At 47.1% G+C, this 18,792-nt stretch overlaps 1 protein-coding gene across 1 annotated transcript; it reads right to left on the bottom strand.

The window, feature by feature from the left end:
- On the bottom strand, positions 1-17,960 carry LOC135909799 (acetylcholinesterase-1-like). Its single transcript, XM_065441859.2, has 2 exons — positions 16,421-17,960; positions 1-2,198 (listed from the first exon to the last, which is right to left on the bottom strand). The coding sequence occupies exons 1-2, from the start codon at positions 17,929-17,931 to the stop codon at positions 2,045-2,047; spliced, it is 1,665 nt and encodes a 554-aa protein (XP_065297931.2). The 5' UTR covers positions 17,932-17,960; the 3' UTR covers positions 1-2,044.
- Between the last annotated feature and the right edge of the window lie 832 nt (positions 17,961-18,792).

Raw genomic sequence — 18,792 nt, 5'->3', positions numbered from 1 at the left:
TTCAGGATGTGATATGGATATAACAAGGTTCAGTGTTTTATTCGAGGGGTACTGCATCCGGCAGTCAATAAAAGATTCAAATAACTATACAACAAAGACGACGAGCATCATACCCACGTAACGCTGGTAACACTGGTACGCTTTTCGCGCCACTTACGACTAGGGATGCAGAGCCCGTATTCACAAGACATCTCTTACGCAAGAGCCTTTCCTCTTTAGCCAGCGCTCGGGAGCCTGACTCTCAAGGTATCAATCGGCGTGTTACAAGGATGACCACCACGGTTACGGCCAATCGTAGACGGCATCTAATTAAGAGAAGTTTCGTGAATATGAGCCCAGAACGGCAGCTGCGTAAATAAAACAGAAAAAAAAGAAGATGTCACGCACTGCGGTAATCGTGTGGCATCGTTCTTGTGCACCAAGAGCGCCGCTAATAGTGGAACGTGGCATTCTCATCACGACTCGTAGAACAGGAAACGTTAACTATAGCATGGTGGCAATACCGTTAGTAAATAAAGAACAGATAACATGGTTCAGAAACAATCAACATTAAGGCATGGTGTAAGACCATAACTTGGGTTTTTAAGTGGCACTGGTGAGACCATTGAAAAAATATAGCGCCTATTGCACGCACACGCAATGTTAAGAAAGACATAATGAAACTAAAACGCTTAACATGTGCTCCTATGCAAACGTCAGCAAATAAAACCACACCACGACAGTACAACATACAAAGTCACTGTACATTTGTGGAGTCACGTATTCGGAACACTGCAGATTGGCAACCATTTTCTGTCCTTGGAACAGTTATAAGATTCCTTACGGTAGCCAAATGCCCAGGAAATTAAGGAGATGTGCTCCGCAATCGTCTGGGTAGTGATTACTGCGAGTCTCTTTTTGAAATCTGCCCTTCAGAAGGAAAGTGTGCTTTACGAAACGCGTATTTTCAAACACGTCCAAGACAACGGCTAAAGATGAAACATAAACAATGAGTGCTTTGTGGTAAGGCTGATTTGCTGACACATCTTTAGCATACCTTACGGAGAACAACGACACACGCTGCCATTCTTAGCAGAAAGGAGTTACGTTGAGAAAGAAAGAACAAAAAAATAGCAGTGTTTTTTATCCTCTGCAGGTTGAAATAATGCATACTTACTTAACTGTCTTAGACGTGTACGTTAGCAGAAGAACGTGACATTTCATTGGTACTACTGTAGCCTAATTAATCACCACTGCAGTGCAACTTTTCACAAGCGTTTCTCATGTTTGTAACAGTATTCTGCAAAAACTACAGAAAGGTTCAATACTGCGTGAAAACAGAACTTATTTCTTTGAACTTGTTATGTCGATACGCGCCGTTTATGTGCTACAAAAGATACCCACCTATCGCTTTTACGTGTCAGAATTAATTCAGGCAGAAGGGTATCAACCGGAAGAACTTTGGCCTGGCAAGGAAACAAAATAGTGATGGCCACAGAATTTTCCACAAGGAAAGACGTATAACACTATGTCGTTGTTGCATCCAACTTAGGGTCGCAACGAGACGCCTGGTTAACGTTCCTGCCTTCTCCCTTTCTTTCCTCCTCCTCCTGCTCTTGCATCTCAAGTTGCACTGAGCTTTCCGATGCAATGCGAGTGGGACGAAATACGATAGGAAAAAGCAAAAGCTCTTTCGGTTCACCGCTGTTGTACAATGGTTTACGTCTCCAGTTGGAACACGAAACGAAGTGGAACGAGCATCTGGGTTAGATGTTGTATGACTGACGATAGCCAAACATTACAAAATGATGAAAATGGCAACACAAACAAGAACTATAGTTCACTGAGTTCTTGTAACACGTCGCTCTCGGAGAAGAAGTCATGTTCCGAGGATCTTCGACGGTAACGTCAATGTGATCAGCGTCTTTGAAGCTTTACATCGATGCAGAGGCTCGGCAGTACCGGAAGCTATAGGCTGATCTATAGGCAGCCAATCAAACTGAGGCACATTCTCTCGTGCCTCCTGTTTTGGCACTTGGGCAGATTTGAACAGTGGGTCGCGCCCTCAGCCATCTAACTTGAAGTAGCGCCTCCAGAAGTTGCAGTTCTCTTCCTGCGGTCCTTTCTTGATTGTGAGGACCTTGAGGTTGATGTCCACCATGTAGGGTCCCGCCGCCGAGTACCGGGGCCACGCGATCTTCCCCAGCGTTGGCATGCGCCTGGAAAATGAAGTGGGGGAGGGAAGGTCAGGATATGTTAAGATACTTAGCGAGTTACCGAAGAAAAATTAAGAAAATTGCAATACTCTTTTATTTCAAAAGCAATGTATAGGTAAACCCTGAAGTACAAATGTGACAGGTGTTGTGAGAAAAGGCCTACACTTCCAACATATTATGTCACTGTATATACCTCTCTGAGTGAATGAAATGTGTGTTTTGAAATAAATATTTTCTATGGAAATCACTTGGTCGACGATGTAACAACGAAAAGCAGCCAACCGAAACTCTTCGTTCCGAGCATAACATACTCAGCATAGTGTCAGTGGCGTATAGCTGACAAGACAGGCAACCCACTGCAAATCAGTGTGGCGTTTTCCCCATATACGTAGATTCTCCTGCCCTCGTTTGTCCGAAGTTGAACCGTTGGCTCAGCCACGAGTTTGCTCAGTTCAGGCTGGTTGAGGAGAGAAGCTTTCTCGGCGAAACCTCCCACGCTTTCCTGAGCGTGGCTGCTGCTGTTCTTTGAATGGGCGCGTGCCTCGCGTTGCGTAGCACGTTTGCACGACTGAGCGCTGTAGGGGTTGGAGGCCGGGACGTCGGGATGCAAACCAAACTTGGGAGGATTTAATTACATATTATGTACAAGGAGGTGAGCGTCAAGTAACAGGCGTACACTCATTACGGGCCGGCAGCAACTCGGACGCTGCGGCCCGCGGCAAGAAGTTCGAGAGAGGTGAATCAGGGAATCAGGGCATGTCCCAGAATCCTCAGGTCTCTCTGGAAGGCTTCTTATAAGCCCTTCGAGCACTGCAAGTCACGTCATGTTTGACCAATGGGAGAGTCCACTCCGATGACGCCACTTGCAGCCAATGGTAGGCGCCCGTGTCGCGGGGCACACCTGTCGGGGCTCTCTGCGGACTTGCCACGCAGACTGGCAATCCACTTGTAGGCTGGAGAAGGAGGGGGGGCTGCACCTGCTCCATTGTCCGACGCCCACCTGCAAATCCCGGCGACTCGGCTCCGCAGCGGTGGCAACAGCCTTCTTCAAAGACGAAGGGGGTCGAATGAGCTCCATTGTCCCAGGGCCCCTTCTAATCCCGGCGGGACGCGAACTTGTTGGCACGTAAACTTGTTGCCTCGGCCGCTTCTCTGGAATGCGCTTTCCTGCTCCTGCATTCCTCAATTAGCTGTGCTGCCACTCGAAGCGGTTTGGGGAACTCGAAGTAGCCTCAGGAACCAGCTCCATATCTAACAGCTCGTCCTCGCCCCGGTTGTTCTGAATGGCCGGTGAACTCAATTCGCTGGCCAGGAGGAACGCAGAAAGAAGCTGCAGGGTACTGGGGTCGAGCCTCGTTTGACGAACTTCGGGATCCTAGGCCCTGGAGAACAAACGTCAAACAAACCAAACAACACAGCGCTGCACCACGCGTAAGCGCAGGCTCTTCACCCCTGACTCGCCAGGCTATTACTGAGTCAAAATCAAACCCTGATCTTTTAGTTCCCCAATTTTGACAACAGTTCCAACCACCCTTCCAAACAGCTATCCATTTCTCCTCGATTGCCGACAAGACCAGAGTACTATTGTTGTTGCAAAACAAAAGGGTCGCTGACGATGCAAACAACAAATGAAAACAGCCGAACATAACTTAAGTGGCCTATCTACACGAACAGCATGTTTCCAATCTATCGCAGTGGCGTACTTATCGCACGTATTGGTGCCACTGAACAATCTGGTCAACCTCACAAGTACGTAATCACAAGCGCACTAGCCTTGTGGTCACTAAACAAAACGCGTACTTGCGTTGTAGGCAAACTTTTCATTTACGCTTACTCACGTTTCTTTCCTGAAAGTCCTACAGGACACGTGACATAAACGAACAATTAAACTTGCGGGACTTACACACTCCGCAGAACCCTTAAAATAATGCGTCTTAATAACTCGTTCCACGCATACTTATCAGAGAAGTCAGAATACGGCTGCCCTAACACACACGAGCAACCCAGTCATAAATCTGCTTCCTTCCGTCCACACAGGACATGCGCTAATGGAACTAAGAACGCTTCTCCGTGCAAATCATGCACTCACTCAAATCTACGCGCTTAACCTTACAAAATTCAAAAACGCTTAAAAAGAAAGAAGGTTAAATAACACACGCGCTTTACCATAGGCCTCTGAACGATAACCTTGACCTTCAGGTTACTCACACACACACACAAAAAAAAGCCCATCTACTTATTAATGAGCATCTCGCGAGACTACATGTTTACATAAAACGCATCTTTCAAATCTCGGAGCTTTCTCAAACCAAAACATAAACAAAGCTCAAACCTTACACCTTGAAAGAAATCCTAGTCTCAAATCGCGAAAAACTTTCCAATGCTCAAAATAAAAAAACAAGACACTCCATTTCTACGGAAGGGCTCTTCGCCTCCCTTTCCAAACGCTTATGTCTGACTCATACTCTGAGCCGTCCTCGCTGTGGTCGCGGCTTGAAAGCTACTCTGGCTGCCGAGAGACAACAAAAGGGCTGACTAACTATCAGCTCCCCCAAGACGTTACGGTCTACTGCCAATTTGCGTCCCCGCGCCCCGCTTTCAACACGAACTCGATTGACCGCGTCGCTACTCCCCACCTGGTCTCGTCCTGCCACCTCGCGTTTCTTCGAACTGCACGCTGAGCTATGAAAAGAACTACGGAACGACGAGGAGCTTAGCTGCCTCGTGCCCTTTGTCCGCGTCCGTACAGAACATTCTTCGCGGTTCCCCTTTGACCGGTGGCTCGAACTTTTTGGATGCGTCAACATCGTCCTTGACGACCGCACCTGTTTCCTCGCGCCCTGCCCTTTTGGGTTTCTCGCCATCTTTGGCGGCGCTACATTAATTACCGACTTTCGGTTTTTACCGCGCTTCTTTTTAAGGCGCTTTCTCTTTGCACTAGCCTTCATGTCGCCTTCTCGTGCCTCGTGCTGGCCGGTACACATTTCGTCGGCCCGGATCGGCCTCTTACCCGCACAGTCTGAGTGATTTACATTTAAATCTACTCTCACTTTGCCTCGACTGGCGGACAGCTCAACCGACTCTGGCACAATGCAGTAGGCTTTACTCGAGTAAGACAACTCGCACTCTTGCGAACTGCCCTCTACTACATTGCCCAGCTCACGCTGTGCATCGGCACACAGCCCGTCGGTATCGATCGCTGTCTCACGCGCACAGTCCGAATGATTAACAACTGAACCATCCCTATCTAGGCTATCTAGACTGGCGGAGAGCCGCACCGATCCCTGAACAATGCAGTTGTTCTCTCGTGAGCTACGGAGCTCGCCACCCCGAGAGCTATTCTCAACTGCATCGTCCAGCTCGCACTTCACTTCTGCACGCAGATCTGGCTCTACATGGGTGCTCGCTTCTGTCTGGTCAGCAGTACCCTTTTCTTCGCTAGCAACCTCGCTAACATTACCAGCGACGCACACGCTCGGTAACTGTGCCAATTTGTTCGCAGCTGGCCTAGCTGTCTCTACAGTCATCTGTTGGCACAGCACCTCGTCGCTCTCACTCTCGCCTTTAACGGCCTCTATTGCCACTAAGGCATCGTTAGCAGCTAGCCTTTTCCCTTTACTTATGAATCTGCAGCTAATCTCACAGGCACTACTCTTCTCGTCGGCTTCTGGCGAAAATCCGCTCGATGCTTCCGCATCCTTTCGCTCTGTACTACCTACAGAATTCTCAGACAGCCGTTGTCTCTGTGCCAATAACTGATCACAATACTGTATCTCTTTGATCAGTGCTGCCTTCTCTCTCTCATACTTTTGCTCACGCTCGAGCTTATCTTCCTGATACTCGCGTTTGCATTCCTTCTCACGTTCGTGACGCTGACACATAAGAGCAAGTTCTTGAAGCTCCTGCTTCCGTTCATTCTCGCGTTCTTCACGCTTAAGCTCACTCCTAAGTTCACGACGCGCTCGCAAACGTACACGACGCTCTCGCTCCCGTGGCTCCTGTATCACCTCCCAAGCAAGCGCAATGCTTTCATCATCATTGCCACTATCTTGAATCGCCTTTATGATAGCTGGCGTTTCCATCCGTTCGTCCGCCTCAACTCCCAAATCGTCGCACACCAACAACAAGTCTAACCTCGTCAACCTTCTAAGATCCATGGCAGCTGCCCCGACAGGTGGTTAAAACTGTTTTCCTTAATTAATTTGTGCAAACACACAATGCAACAAACTCCCGATTCCCAGAACTATCAAAATTGAACACACAACCTTTGAGTCTGGCGAATCATAAGGAAAAAAACCACGCGCTCACTTACGGTTGCAGCACCCTGCCATCCGGTTCGTTCGTCCGCTGTCCCCGGTTCCTCCGGACTCCCTGGGTCGAAGGCTCGCTCCTTCTTCGATACTCCCAGTCTCTTCGGACCTCTTTCGACGAAGGCTCTCTCTTCTTCGCTCTTCCCGGTTCCTTACGATCTCTCTGGACGAAGGTTGATCTGTAGCGCTGCCACCAGCTGATGCATTCGGAGGCGATCCCACCGCTGCCACCAGATGTAGGGGTTGGAGGCCGGGACGTCGGGATGCAAACCAAACTTGGGAGGATTTAATTACATATTATGTACAAGGAGGTGAGCGTCAAGTAACAGGCGTACACTCATTACGGGCCGGCAGCAACTCGGACGCTGCGGCCCGCGGCAAGAAGTTCGAGAGAGGTGAATCAGGGAATCAGGGCATGTCCCAGAATCCTCAGGTCTCTCTGGAAGGCTTCTTATAAGCCCTTCGAGCACTGCAAGTCACGTCATGTTTGACCAATGGGAGAGTCCACTCCGATGACGCCACTTGCAGCCAATGGTAGGCGCCCGTGTCGCGGGGCACACCTGTCGGGGCTCTCTGCGGACTTGCCACGCAGACTGGCAATCCACTTGTAGGCTGGAGAAGGAGGGGGGGCTGCACCTGCTCCATTGTCCGACGCCCACCTGCAAATCCCGGCGACTCGGCTCCGCAGCGGTGGCAACAGCCTTCTTCAAAGACGAAGGGGGTCGAATGAGCTCCATTGTCCCAGGGCCCCTTCTAATCCCGGCGGGACGCGAACTTGTTGGCACGTAAACTTGTTGCCTCGGCCGCTTCTCTGGAATGCGCTTTCCTGCTCCTGCATTCCTCAATTAGCTGTGCTGCCACTCGAAGCGGTTTGGGGAACTCGAAGTAGCCTCAGGAACCAGCTCCATATCTAACAGCGCGCGCGTGCGCGCCACCTTCCTTTAGGCCATGGACGCAGGAATTAAACGGCTAAAATAATGGTCGCGGGTTGTACTTCTCCTTGGCATACATCTCCGGCCTCACCCTTCCTCCCTCGACTAACACCACCTTCGTCCTCCTGCCATCACTGCGTCTATGTCTTGCAGTGTGTAGTCGCGTGAACTGCTGTTTTCATTTCGGCTTACGTTGTGAACGCAGAAGCGCATAAGCATTAGGAATGTATCACATCATTGTTGTAACCGGTGCGGTGCATAAACATAAACATCGCGTGATACTACGTGTCGCATATATGACAATAAAGATAATTGTACGCATTGTATTTAGTTTTATAGCATTTAAGTAAACGCTTCGCCATAGCTTCGCGTCGCAGAGATTCCAACATGTGCATTGGATCTGCATAAATTTTATCATCATTGTTACTGATCTTTTGTGCGTATACGCTAACGCCGACTACACTATAATACATAGAGCCTCTTGGCAACATCTTTCTGCATAACGGTGTCTGCTCTAAAATAATTTCAGCTTCACACATATGAGTTCTTCGTTGAGGGCGCCTTCCATTCTAATGTAAGCTTCCACTTCATTGTCATTAAGGTCATTCTATAGTGTATAGGAAGTCGATAGGGATCAAGGAACAGTTGAACGCATTTGCAACCGCTCATGCAGTAAAACCTTTCACCATCGCGGCTGATTAACGTTTCCTCATATGTAGATTCCGCTCTACCAGGTAGCACAGAAATTGAGTAACGTCAAGCCTCCCCGAATAATTCGCGACGTCGTTACAAATCGGCAATGTTTTCACCTCATGTCGGCATGCCGGCGACGCTGCAATCGGGTAGCTGCCGCCAAGGTCACAATACGCCGCCCGATGATTGAGCTCAGCTGTAAGAGCAAAATGATCGAAGGCGGAGTCGCGTGTGTTTTGTTATTTTCTTTTGCCTATTGTCTACGCCTTCTGGCGGTGATTCTTCAGCTCTTATTCGCATTTAAGTACAGTCGATGTCAAAAGCTCACAGACCATGGCATCCGAGAAGAAACAGTGTCCGTATTCACAAAAAGCTATTTAGCTAGAATTCTGAGTAAGAAGGAAATTGCAACCAATCTTGATGCTGGATATATCATTAGCGAAGGTGGCCGCTCAGTGACAAAGAACACTTACGAACGAAAAGCTTTGTTAATTCTGCCCCTTATTACTTCCTCATCCTGGGAACACAGCCTGATATTTGAGGACCCTATTCACAAAAAAAAAGTTATTACATTAGGGAACGTAAATATTATTAGCGTAAGAAAGTCCTTACGTCAGAGGTGTTCGTGAGAGCAGATGCTGCAGTCAATGCTGATGTCATACATATTATTAGCTAAGGTGGCCGGCCAATGACAAACAGCATTTAGGAACAAAAACAGTGGCAATTCTATCCCCGAGTACGCTAGGCTGTACATATGCGAACGACATAGTGTGGTACGCTTTTACTCTTTATAACCAAAGACTGCTGGGGAATTCAACGTTTTCACAGATCGAAATTTTGAGGCCATCTGTAATTGTGAAACTCATTATACTCCTATTATGCAGTCGCCAAACCAACTTGAATAGAATTTGCTGCTGAAAAAGAAAGAGCTAAATTCCAGCCAGTTTGCGGCATATATCGTTTATTTAGTTTCTTGCAAAAATAGAATTAAAGGTATCGACGAATTGTTATGAAATCGACGAATGAATTTTACAGCTTTGTAACTATACGAGACAAAAGCACATGTCGATATTCCCTAAACTACAGAGGATAGTGAGTTGCTGGAACACAAATCGGACTTGTCAGTTTAAAAATTACGTTCAGTATAGTAACCTATAGATTAAGAAGGTCTAACAACATTCTTATTAACGATATAGAAGTGGGTGCGGCACTCAAGTATTATATGCGAACCTCATCCGCTTCATACGCCTTAACACAATCACTTTACAAAATCTGAAACCTCTTTTGCTGAAAAATACAATGCATAATGATCACATAATCAACGTGTAACACATGTTTCTTTTATTCGGCTTGGATTCTAGTGTCCATTCAAAAGTTATATTGAGTAGCAGGAAGCAAACCTTTTCAACCTCTTCAACTGATTCTCCAAATAATATTACTTAATTTGTAAAGTTGATGTTCTATATTTTAAAGTTTCGAACATTTGCCAGTTTAGGGAAATGTATTCCGTAGCGTGCATAAAGAAAAAAGAGTCTGCTGCCACCAGAATTAGTCACCAGAATTTGATTTCTTTGCTTCTCATGCGACAAAGTTTATTCATATTGGTTCAGCCGTTGCAGTATAAGAGAGAGTGAGCGATACGGTTAATTGAAAGGCCAGGACTAAGCCCTGCTGGCTACCCTGCACTGAGCGAAAGGGGAGCAATATATGTAGAGAAATGAGAAAACCAACAGCTCCCGTGCACTGAAATCGCCGACGTAATGAAAATTCTCAGTGCATTCTCGCGAACTGTCGACCAGTCCGGTTGCCTTCAAGAATTGCAGCAGCGCTTTTGTGGCCTTCTGCAAACGTGATATGCGAGACCATGTTCTCAACATCTCCTACGACGAGGAAGGTGTCTGTTACCTCGTTTAGAGCGGCCCGGAGTGCGGGCCTTTCATTTTAGAAGGACAGGCAGCAGCTTAGAGGGCGTTCTAAAGTTTCTTAGTCATGACAGGCATTGCATCGGCCTCGGATAAGAGCATTTATGCGCTTCAGGTGTGTGGGGGTAAGGAAAGAACGAGTTGAATTTAGGCTTCCCGGCTTTGCCTTGTATGGCTAATGACACGTTCTCCGGTACCTCCTAACGGCCTGCTGAAACGTTTCTCTGGGAAAACGTAGGCCGCGTTTGTCACGGTCTAATGTTACACAGCCTCTTACAATACCACGGCGCTTTAGGCCTAAAAAGAAGTCGTTACACATGTGCGGTGTCTGTCTAGATGATGCTTCCTCGTCGATCGATTCGTGGTTTCCAAGCCACCAGAATTAACTAATCCTAAGGTTCTCGTAGGCACTTAGTGAACCGAGAGGCTTCCGGCCTCGTATTTGCGAAACGCTGTTACGCTATAATTGTTGGTGTGAGGAAAGACAAGTTAATCCTGATGCTGGATATCCTGCGCCGCCTCTCATTAGCAAGAAACACTTGCGGACGAAAGGCTTTGCGAATTCGCCCCTGCATATCGGCGCAAGTTACGCTAGTTTCCAGCGCTCAAGAACAGGAACTACTGCACGGCGAAGACACGTGTAGCCTTTCTTAGTGATAGCTTTGTTAGTGAGTGACTTACTGTTGACATATTGATCACAAACGTAGCAAACGACCAAATATGTACCCTGATATCTCACTTCGGCTTCGTTGCGGCCCAAAATGTCATTTATTTTATTTTATTCTTTCTTTTAAAACGTGGAATGAGTGTGCTTCTCGCTGTTGGCATTCGCAAGGGCAATAGAATGTCATTTGTGCCCGTCCCTAGGCAGACGCCGATTTCAATGCACTGCACATCTGGCCTGAGGAAACCATCATAACCGTTATGAAGATTACCACGATAATTTCTTCCGCCGGACCTAAACGAAACGCTGGGGAGATAAAGCGCCGAAGTTCTTTTCCTATTCGTTATTACACAAATTCGTGACATAATATCGCTCTTAGTTAATTACTCCGTCTTCATCACGCATCTGTCCTCGCACCTGAACGTGAATCACCTGAATTACAGGTGACAACATGTGGTCCAGATAGGCCCGCGAAAGTGATCCGGTTTGTACAAATTGTTCGAGTTTCATGGCGGTCTGACCACAACCACAACCTCTGAGGAGATAATCTACTGCGTTCTCCGAAAATAAATATGATCTAGTACTTTGCCCGGGCATTCGTAGAAGCGGCGCTGTAACAAAGCAGCTGGTGGCTAGAAGGCGTATACCGAACACTCCCATCATGCGTCGTTGAGTAGTGCATTGTATTCAGATAAAAGGTTCAATTTCGCCCCGAAAATCTTTTCTCTCCATTTATGCCTGCGAGCGAAAACGTCCGGTCACCCGATGTAGCCAGTCGGGCGTCGTCGTTTCGGAGAACGCTGTTACTTCGTGGCAAAAACAAAGGGGGCACCTCGGCGGTCGTAAAACCGACCGGGAATGAGTTGCCCGAGGCGCCGCTTCCAAGTGCGTTCACAGCTATATAGCCACGGTCTCTGCACTGCGTTAAAGTAGCGAGAGTGTGGCGGCGATCTGTGAGCAGCCTTGAATTTCGCCCGCAAACAGCCGTCCGACCACAGCCGTTGCGCGTATGCGGCACGGCGGTAATTGCGGCTTCATATGTCTCAGAAAACGCAGGCCACGAAGCGTCATGTCTGTCAGTCTCAGGGGTCTACTCGTACCGAGAATAAGGCGCTGTTCGTGACCTCTGCAACGACCGAACCGGACCATCTTAGCGGCCAGCTTACTAGAGGCACATTCATGTTTTATTTTATTTTTTTTTTTCGCATCCGAGATCGACGGGTGCAATGTCTCAGTAAAAGGACTACGAAAATAAAAACGGGAGAGCTGTCTTTAAACAACTCGCCCGCACGGACTTCGATCTAATTAGGGTGATGGTAACACGCTTTTCTAACGATGCATTCAAACGAAGGGTGCTTGAACACGTGTCCTCTCAAGCGTGGCATTTGCGGCCTGTCAGTAACGTTGTGCCTGCGCATGCGATAGTCCTTCTTGCGAGTGGACAAACGGAGGTTTTCAACTGCGGCCTGTATGAGTGTGCTGCACTTTTCTTTATTTTTGTGCAGTGCGTGGGAACCCTCGCTGGCCTTGTCCTACACAGCAGGCAGACGCGTTTTAAGAATAAAGCGCTAAGGCAAGACCTAAGCACCACTGTATATGGGTTGCAGAGGCAGCCACACAATGCTAATGGAGCATTGTAAGCTGTAGAGTCAACAGCGGCTATGCGTGGGATACCGAAGGAGTTTCATGCAGTCAGTGCATATCTTTCATACACGTCTGATGCATCGCGCAAGAGCAAATGTTAGTCTTCATCGCGTATACTCTGCAAATCACCGACGGGCATGGCGGTGCGCGCTTGGCTTTGGCCTCCATGCGTCCCTCGAGAAGGTGTTTTCACTCGAACTTTGCTGGCCTCACTTTTTTTGCACCTTCTAACGATAAAATGGGATCGATTTGACAAGGATTTTCTTTCGTATAGGCTCTTAGTCATTGGCCGGGATTGGCTGGAATTTTTTTTTTTTACGCACAATCCAAGAGTAACAGCTTCTTTGTGAATATGGGGGGTGGTATTCATCTCTCGCTCATAAAATGAGTAGTATTAGTTCGTCTAAACTGCTTCAATGAACATGTTAATTTCTTTCTCTTCTTCTCGAAGTAGTACGTATTGCAGCTGCGACGCGACCTCCTGTAACGAAGGCTGCACCTATCGAACACCTACCATGAGGTATGCTTGCAGAAACAGTTGATGTAATTGTTTTTTCTGTAAGAGGAATCTTTATACGGGGAGCTACTTGGGAATCGAGAATTCATTTTTATATTCGTCCATTGCATCAATTCTGATTAGGTTTGTTGAATTTAAATTCAAAAAAGTAAAGATCTAGTGAGTATAGCAAGCAAAGTTCATTTTGCGCTTGCCGCCGTTTATCACGTTGTGTACGTTGCGTCCTTTGCTTAGCTGTAACTCTAGATAATTATGACATACCAAGTAGCCCAAACCGCTAACCTATTAGGCTTTATTTTAGGGCGCCACTTTCTTTAACGAGAATTGTTTAAACTACAATATTGTAAAGAAAAGAGATGAAATTCATGTACCAAGTTTTCAACTGTGTTACTCAGTAATAAAGAACGTTATCAAACTTATGTCAACTGCACCCTTCAAGGCATCTATAAAGGACACATGATGCGTCTACTATACAGCGCTCTGAAATGCACCGGTACCACTCATTTGTGAGCAGGACTTTTGAGAAACCCTCGTCAATATCGTAACGATTGCACGGAAGTGGCATACTCGTACATTAAATTTGTCCCCTTTATATGCTGTAAAAGATGCGGTTTACAGGGCATGGAGCGTGTTTGGGGCAGAGTTACTGATTTGTAAACTTTATGCTTCGATGTTGTTTTCTAACCTACAGATTTTCAGCAATTCTTGCAAAAAAAAGTTTGAGGTCACAACGTCAAACTTTTTTTATACACTTGCTATAATTTAACTTCATCACTCAAATTCAACAAATCTCATTCAATTTGGTCGGATAGTTGCTTCATGAGATCGATGCGTTTTACACGTGTCTGACTAGGGAAATGGGAGCTTTCCGTAAATACATCTGCAGGCCTGTTCGTTTGTCCAGCCGTTTGTCGCTTGAAATTCCTTCTCGCACATCTACTCGACTTCATAACCATCTCAGTTTCAGGCGCATTTTTGGCCGCACACAGTGATTCAATGACTCTGGATTATCGCGCGCCATCGCAATATGGAATAGCCTTCCAAATGATATTGTTTCATTAAAGAATCCTGCCAAATTTCGTGAACATTTGGAACTTGCTTGACTATGTTGTACGACTTTGTATTGTATTCGCCTTTGTTTTGTGTTATATTTCCTTGACTTTATTTTTTTTTCAATGTTTACTAGTGTTCCTTTTTTTCCAATGTACAAATTTATTTGTTTCTCTTACTATGTAGTTTCCTTTTTGCCTTAATTATTGTCACTTTTCTGTAACCCCCCTACGCGATGCTCCTCCGAGCCTGTAGAGTAAACTGAATGAATGAATGAATGAATGAATGAATGAATGAATGAATGAATGAATGAATGAATGAATGAATGAATGAATGAATGAATGAATGACAGCCGGGTGACCAATCTGTGATACGAACTCAGCATTTGGATTCCGCTGTCACCGAACTGCCGCGTCTTTCTAATTTGCCAAGAACACGTCGCAACAGAACTAGTTAAAAGCAGCTGAGTCTCATGGTATAGGCTAAGTCGCTGCGAATCCTGGAGTCTACGACCTGTTCATTGATTTCAAAGCTGTTACTCATTAACATTTAACAGTGAAGAAAGCTTCAGGCTATTTAGTGAATTCAAACCTTGTGATACTAGCCATCACTGTGGCAATTTTATTTTATAACAGCAAAGATCCCATAGTGAAATGGTAATTTGAGTGCTCGAAACAAGTCTAGAACGATGAGATGACGATGGCAAACACTAACACCAGCGCTAGTGATTTTTTTACAAAGGGTTTGTTATTGTATCACAAGTGGCTACTGTTCTTGTTTTTTTGTTTTTGCTTAGCACTAATTCTTTGGTTCCATTGCGTTGTAGCGAACGTTTAACAGAATCAGCAACTGGAAGTCAGCGTGCATATTTGTGCTTCGTCGGTGCCTTATTTTCTGAAGCAGAGTTCATACTGCTATGTATCAACAAGTTCAGTCCCCCAAGTTGTGGTCTTAGCTCACTGGAAGATCGAAGGCGGCTACGCTAGCTGCGTGAAAGCAACAGCTTTATGTAAACTCACTGATACCTCCTAGGCATGTTTCCTGAAGCATACAACTGCTCGAATGCGGCGATAACAATGAAACTGGGTGAGAGAAATCACTGGATGTCACATAGTTCCTTGCTTTTTTCTTCTTATTTTTTTCTCTTTCTTCTAGCAATGGCTCAAGCCCATCACGGGCCATTGGTTAAGAAGCAGGTGGTTCTCCAAGTGCTTTTTTTGTTTAAATTATATTATAATCAAAATAAAGATAAGATATTAGAGCTCTGGTAAAAAAAAAGAAGAGTAAAGATGAAAAGAAAAGGCTACAAGCAATTTTGAGAGAAAATTATTTAAAATTAAATAGATGAAATGAATGAACCAATAGATAATTTTCTAGAGCAGCAGCCCGTTCCTACTTATCGTGTAACAACAAAATGACGCTCTAAGGGCCCGGCGCACGATGGCTTGCGTAAAAGGCACACTCAGGAACTCAGGCAGCCTCCGCTTTAATTGAAGCGCCGCGCAGAAAAACGAAAGAAGCCAACGCGCGGTCGCAATATTAGGCGAAACAAGTTCGCCATCGTTTTTGTTCGTTCGTCTATATCGCCGACACGCTAGCTGAAAATGAGAGCAAATTGATAAGGTTCCTTGTTTATGTAAGCAGGGTAGCAAGTCGAACAGCATTCTGACAGCAAGCACACGACAGACGCGAATCGTGATCACGGAGATCACTTGCACTCCTCGGTCTAAGTATGCCAGCTGAAATAATGTTCACCTTTTTACTGTGCACCCCGTTTGCCTTCGTTTATTCTTCATTTGTCACCCTTGCTTTTCGCGCGCTCAGTGAACTGACTCGCATTCGAAGCACTTGTGCGTGATGCTGAGGGACAGAAACGCGGCATTGTTGACCGTAACAAAAGTAAAAGAGGAAATCATGCGCACCGTTGACTACCCACCTAAATCTACGTCACGTCGGAGGGCCTAACTACTATACGAGGAAAAGTGAGGGTACCAGGAGAGGAAAGCTGTCGGCAGAATAAGAGTAAGCTTAAGGAGTTTAAGAAGCCTAACGTGTAAAACCTTGCGACAACTCGGGTGTAGAAATACCCTCTGCCAAAAGTTGCCCGCTCGAAACTATTGTTTATTTTTATTTTGTAAGGTACACGATGTTGCGACATCATTACTGTGCTATGCAGAGTGCGTTGCGTAGCACCATTTTTCCTCGTATAGTAGTTAGGCCCTCCGAGGTGACGTAGATTTAGGCGGGCAGTCAACGGTGAGCATAATTACCGCTTCGATACCAGGGCGGTCGTTTTGATGTTCACTACAGGTGAAGGCCAGCATGCGTTCGTATTTTTATACCGAGTAATGTTCGGCAAGGATTTATTTGAAAGAACAAATAAAAGCGAACAAAAGAAAAGTGATAGAAATGCGTGTGATTCTGCGCTGCAAACTTCGCAGTGTCTTTGCAAACTAGCGCTGCAGTCGACTTTTTGCAGTCGGCGTCACTTACCCGATTTTGGCAAACGTCGTCCAGATCTCGACCAGCTGCCTGCTGAGCGCGACCTCCTCGGACGTCACCAGCTCTGGGAAGGCCATCACATGGGCGAATACAAACGGGAACTCGTCGAAGTGCGTCGCGCCCATCCACGGCGGCCACATGCTAAAGCTGGGCTTGTGCGAGAACTGGTAGTAGTACACCGGCTGACCCTTGCGCTGGTACTTTTCCGCGAAGTAGCGGCTGGGACACGTGATAAGGAAGTCACCCACGGCGTCCGATCCGCGCTGCAAAATCACTTCGGGATCGGTGCTGTTCAGCTTGTCCAGGTAGAACTCGCGGATTTCGTTCACGCCTGACTGCAGCATAGTCCGGAAGAAAAGCACCATGTAGAAGCCGAGCTCATCTTTAGTGATGTGCGCCAGATTGTGGAACTTGAGTCCCTTGGCGAGGAAGTTGTAAACGAAGTAGGTGCCTTCGTTCTTGTTGTTCCCGATGAGCAGTTCCACTCCGGAACTCTTCATGGCGTCCATCAGGACATTGGCGTCGTCCGGAAAGAGCTCGCCGTCGCGACTCGGGAAGAACGTCTCGGCCTGGGGCCCCAGCACCTCCGTGGCCACGCTCACGATCTCGCCGGCATCTTTCGAGCGCAGACAGGCCATCACCTGGGGGTCGTCGATAACCTTGTCGAAGCCCGTCGTGCAGCCGAGCACGTTGGCCAGCGAGAAGCTCTTTTGGAGCGCAATGTCTCTATTGTCGTGGAACATCCAGAAGGGACTTCCGCTCTCCATGATGGCCCGCCGGAACAGTCCACGACTGAGTGGCGACACAAGCAGGTACCCCACGGAGATGGCTCCCGCACTCTGCCCGAACACGGTGATGAGCTCTGGGTCGCCACCGAAATGCTTGATGTTGGACTTGACCCACGTGAGCGCGAGGATCTGATCGTACATGCCCTGGTTGCCGTTCAGACCATCGAGTCGCGAGCTGAAGAAGCCGAAAGGCCCGACCCGGTAGTTCAGCGTGACGACAACCACATCTCCAGTCGAAGCGAAGTGGATGCCGTCGTAGAAGGACCAGCTGCTGCTCCCGTACGTGAATGCCCCTCCGTGGATGAAAACCATGACGGCCTTGGGGCCGCACGTCTTGATGTCGCGGCAGTATCTCGCGGGCGTCCACACGTTCAGGTAGAGACAGTCCTCCGTGGAGTTGCGCGTCTGTATCGTGTAGTTTTGGTGCACGAAGAAGTCCGCCTGCTTGCACGGGAACGGCGGCGTCGACGCGTCGCGCAGGCCCTTCCAGGGCGTCACTGGCACGGGCTTCTGGAACCTGAGTTCATTCAGCGGCGGTTGTGCGTACGGTATTCCGTAGAACACGTCTATGGGCCGACCGAACGCTTCTTTCTTGAGCCCGACCAACTTGCCCGAGGTCGTGTACACGGCGGGTCGGTATATCTTCGCGCCAGAGGCGAAGGCCACTGCGGCGGCGGCCGTGGTTAGGAAAATGGCGAGCCGTGTGGCGCTCATATTTCCTGCGCAAGAAAAAAAAAAACATACGCTTCGTCTCACTTATTTTTGCACTTTCACGTGCATTACCAATAATGTGGGCCTTTGCGTCTAACTAGCGCCATTCGCTTCCTCTTGTGCATAGACGACTGCCTAGTACATCAGATAGGACTTTCTAAATTATGTTTTGTTATGAAAGAAATGTTGCAGTGGCTTTATTATGAATTAGTGGTTTGCTTTATGAATCAACCATACCCCATAAAGTCACGAATTATGATTCAGTGCGCTTAAAGCCTGCAAATATTTTCTTGGAAATACGATTGAAAGTGTGCAGAAAACATTTTGGACCTCTAGCATGACCACTTAATTCAATTCAGTCGAGTCGCTATATTTAAAAAAAAAGATTATTTGCTCTTGTTGACCTTTTATAGGGTACGCACTGTATCAATAAAAGAAGGGGCTGAAAAAAAAAATATGGGCAAAGACCTTCTGACTCGCCCTCGTAGATAAGGAGAAGCGTGAAGCGGGGGCACAGGATGTTCAACAGGTTTTCTTATTTTTATTTATTTATTTATTTATTTATTATTTTTTGCGGTTTCAGCTTCCCAGCGCAGAAAGCTGGTCGAATTTTATGGCCCAATCATGGCAGGCACTGTTTTGCTGAGCGAGAGGGCAATGCGCTGAAATATTCGCGCCAAGACAACCACCAATGCGGTGTCGAAATATTACAGGCGGAGAACGCGTAACTGCGGCCCAGCCAAGGAGGCCTCGGTAGACTAACTGGTCTGTAGCAGTAAATGAGTCCAACTTGGCGGTATGTTGGTTCCCACAAGAGCTAATAAATAACAGGCACGCGCCGCTCTGCTGTAGACTTGCTGCCCA

The sequence above is a fragment of the Dermacentor albipictus genome, chromosome 4 (genome assembly GCF_038994185.2).
Source record: "Dermacentor albipictus isolate Rhodes 1998 colony chromosome 4, USDA_Dalb.pri_finalv2, whole genome shotgun sequence".
Lineage (NCBI taxonomy): Eukaryota > Metazoa > Arthropoda > Arachnida > Ixodida > Ixodidae > Dermacentor > Dermacentor albipictus.
This window is presented reverse-complemented; position numbering and strand designations above follow the sequence as displayed.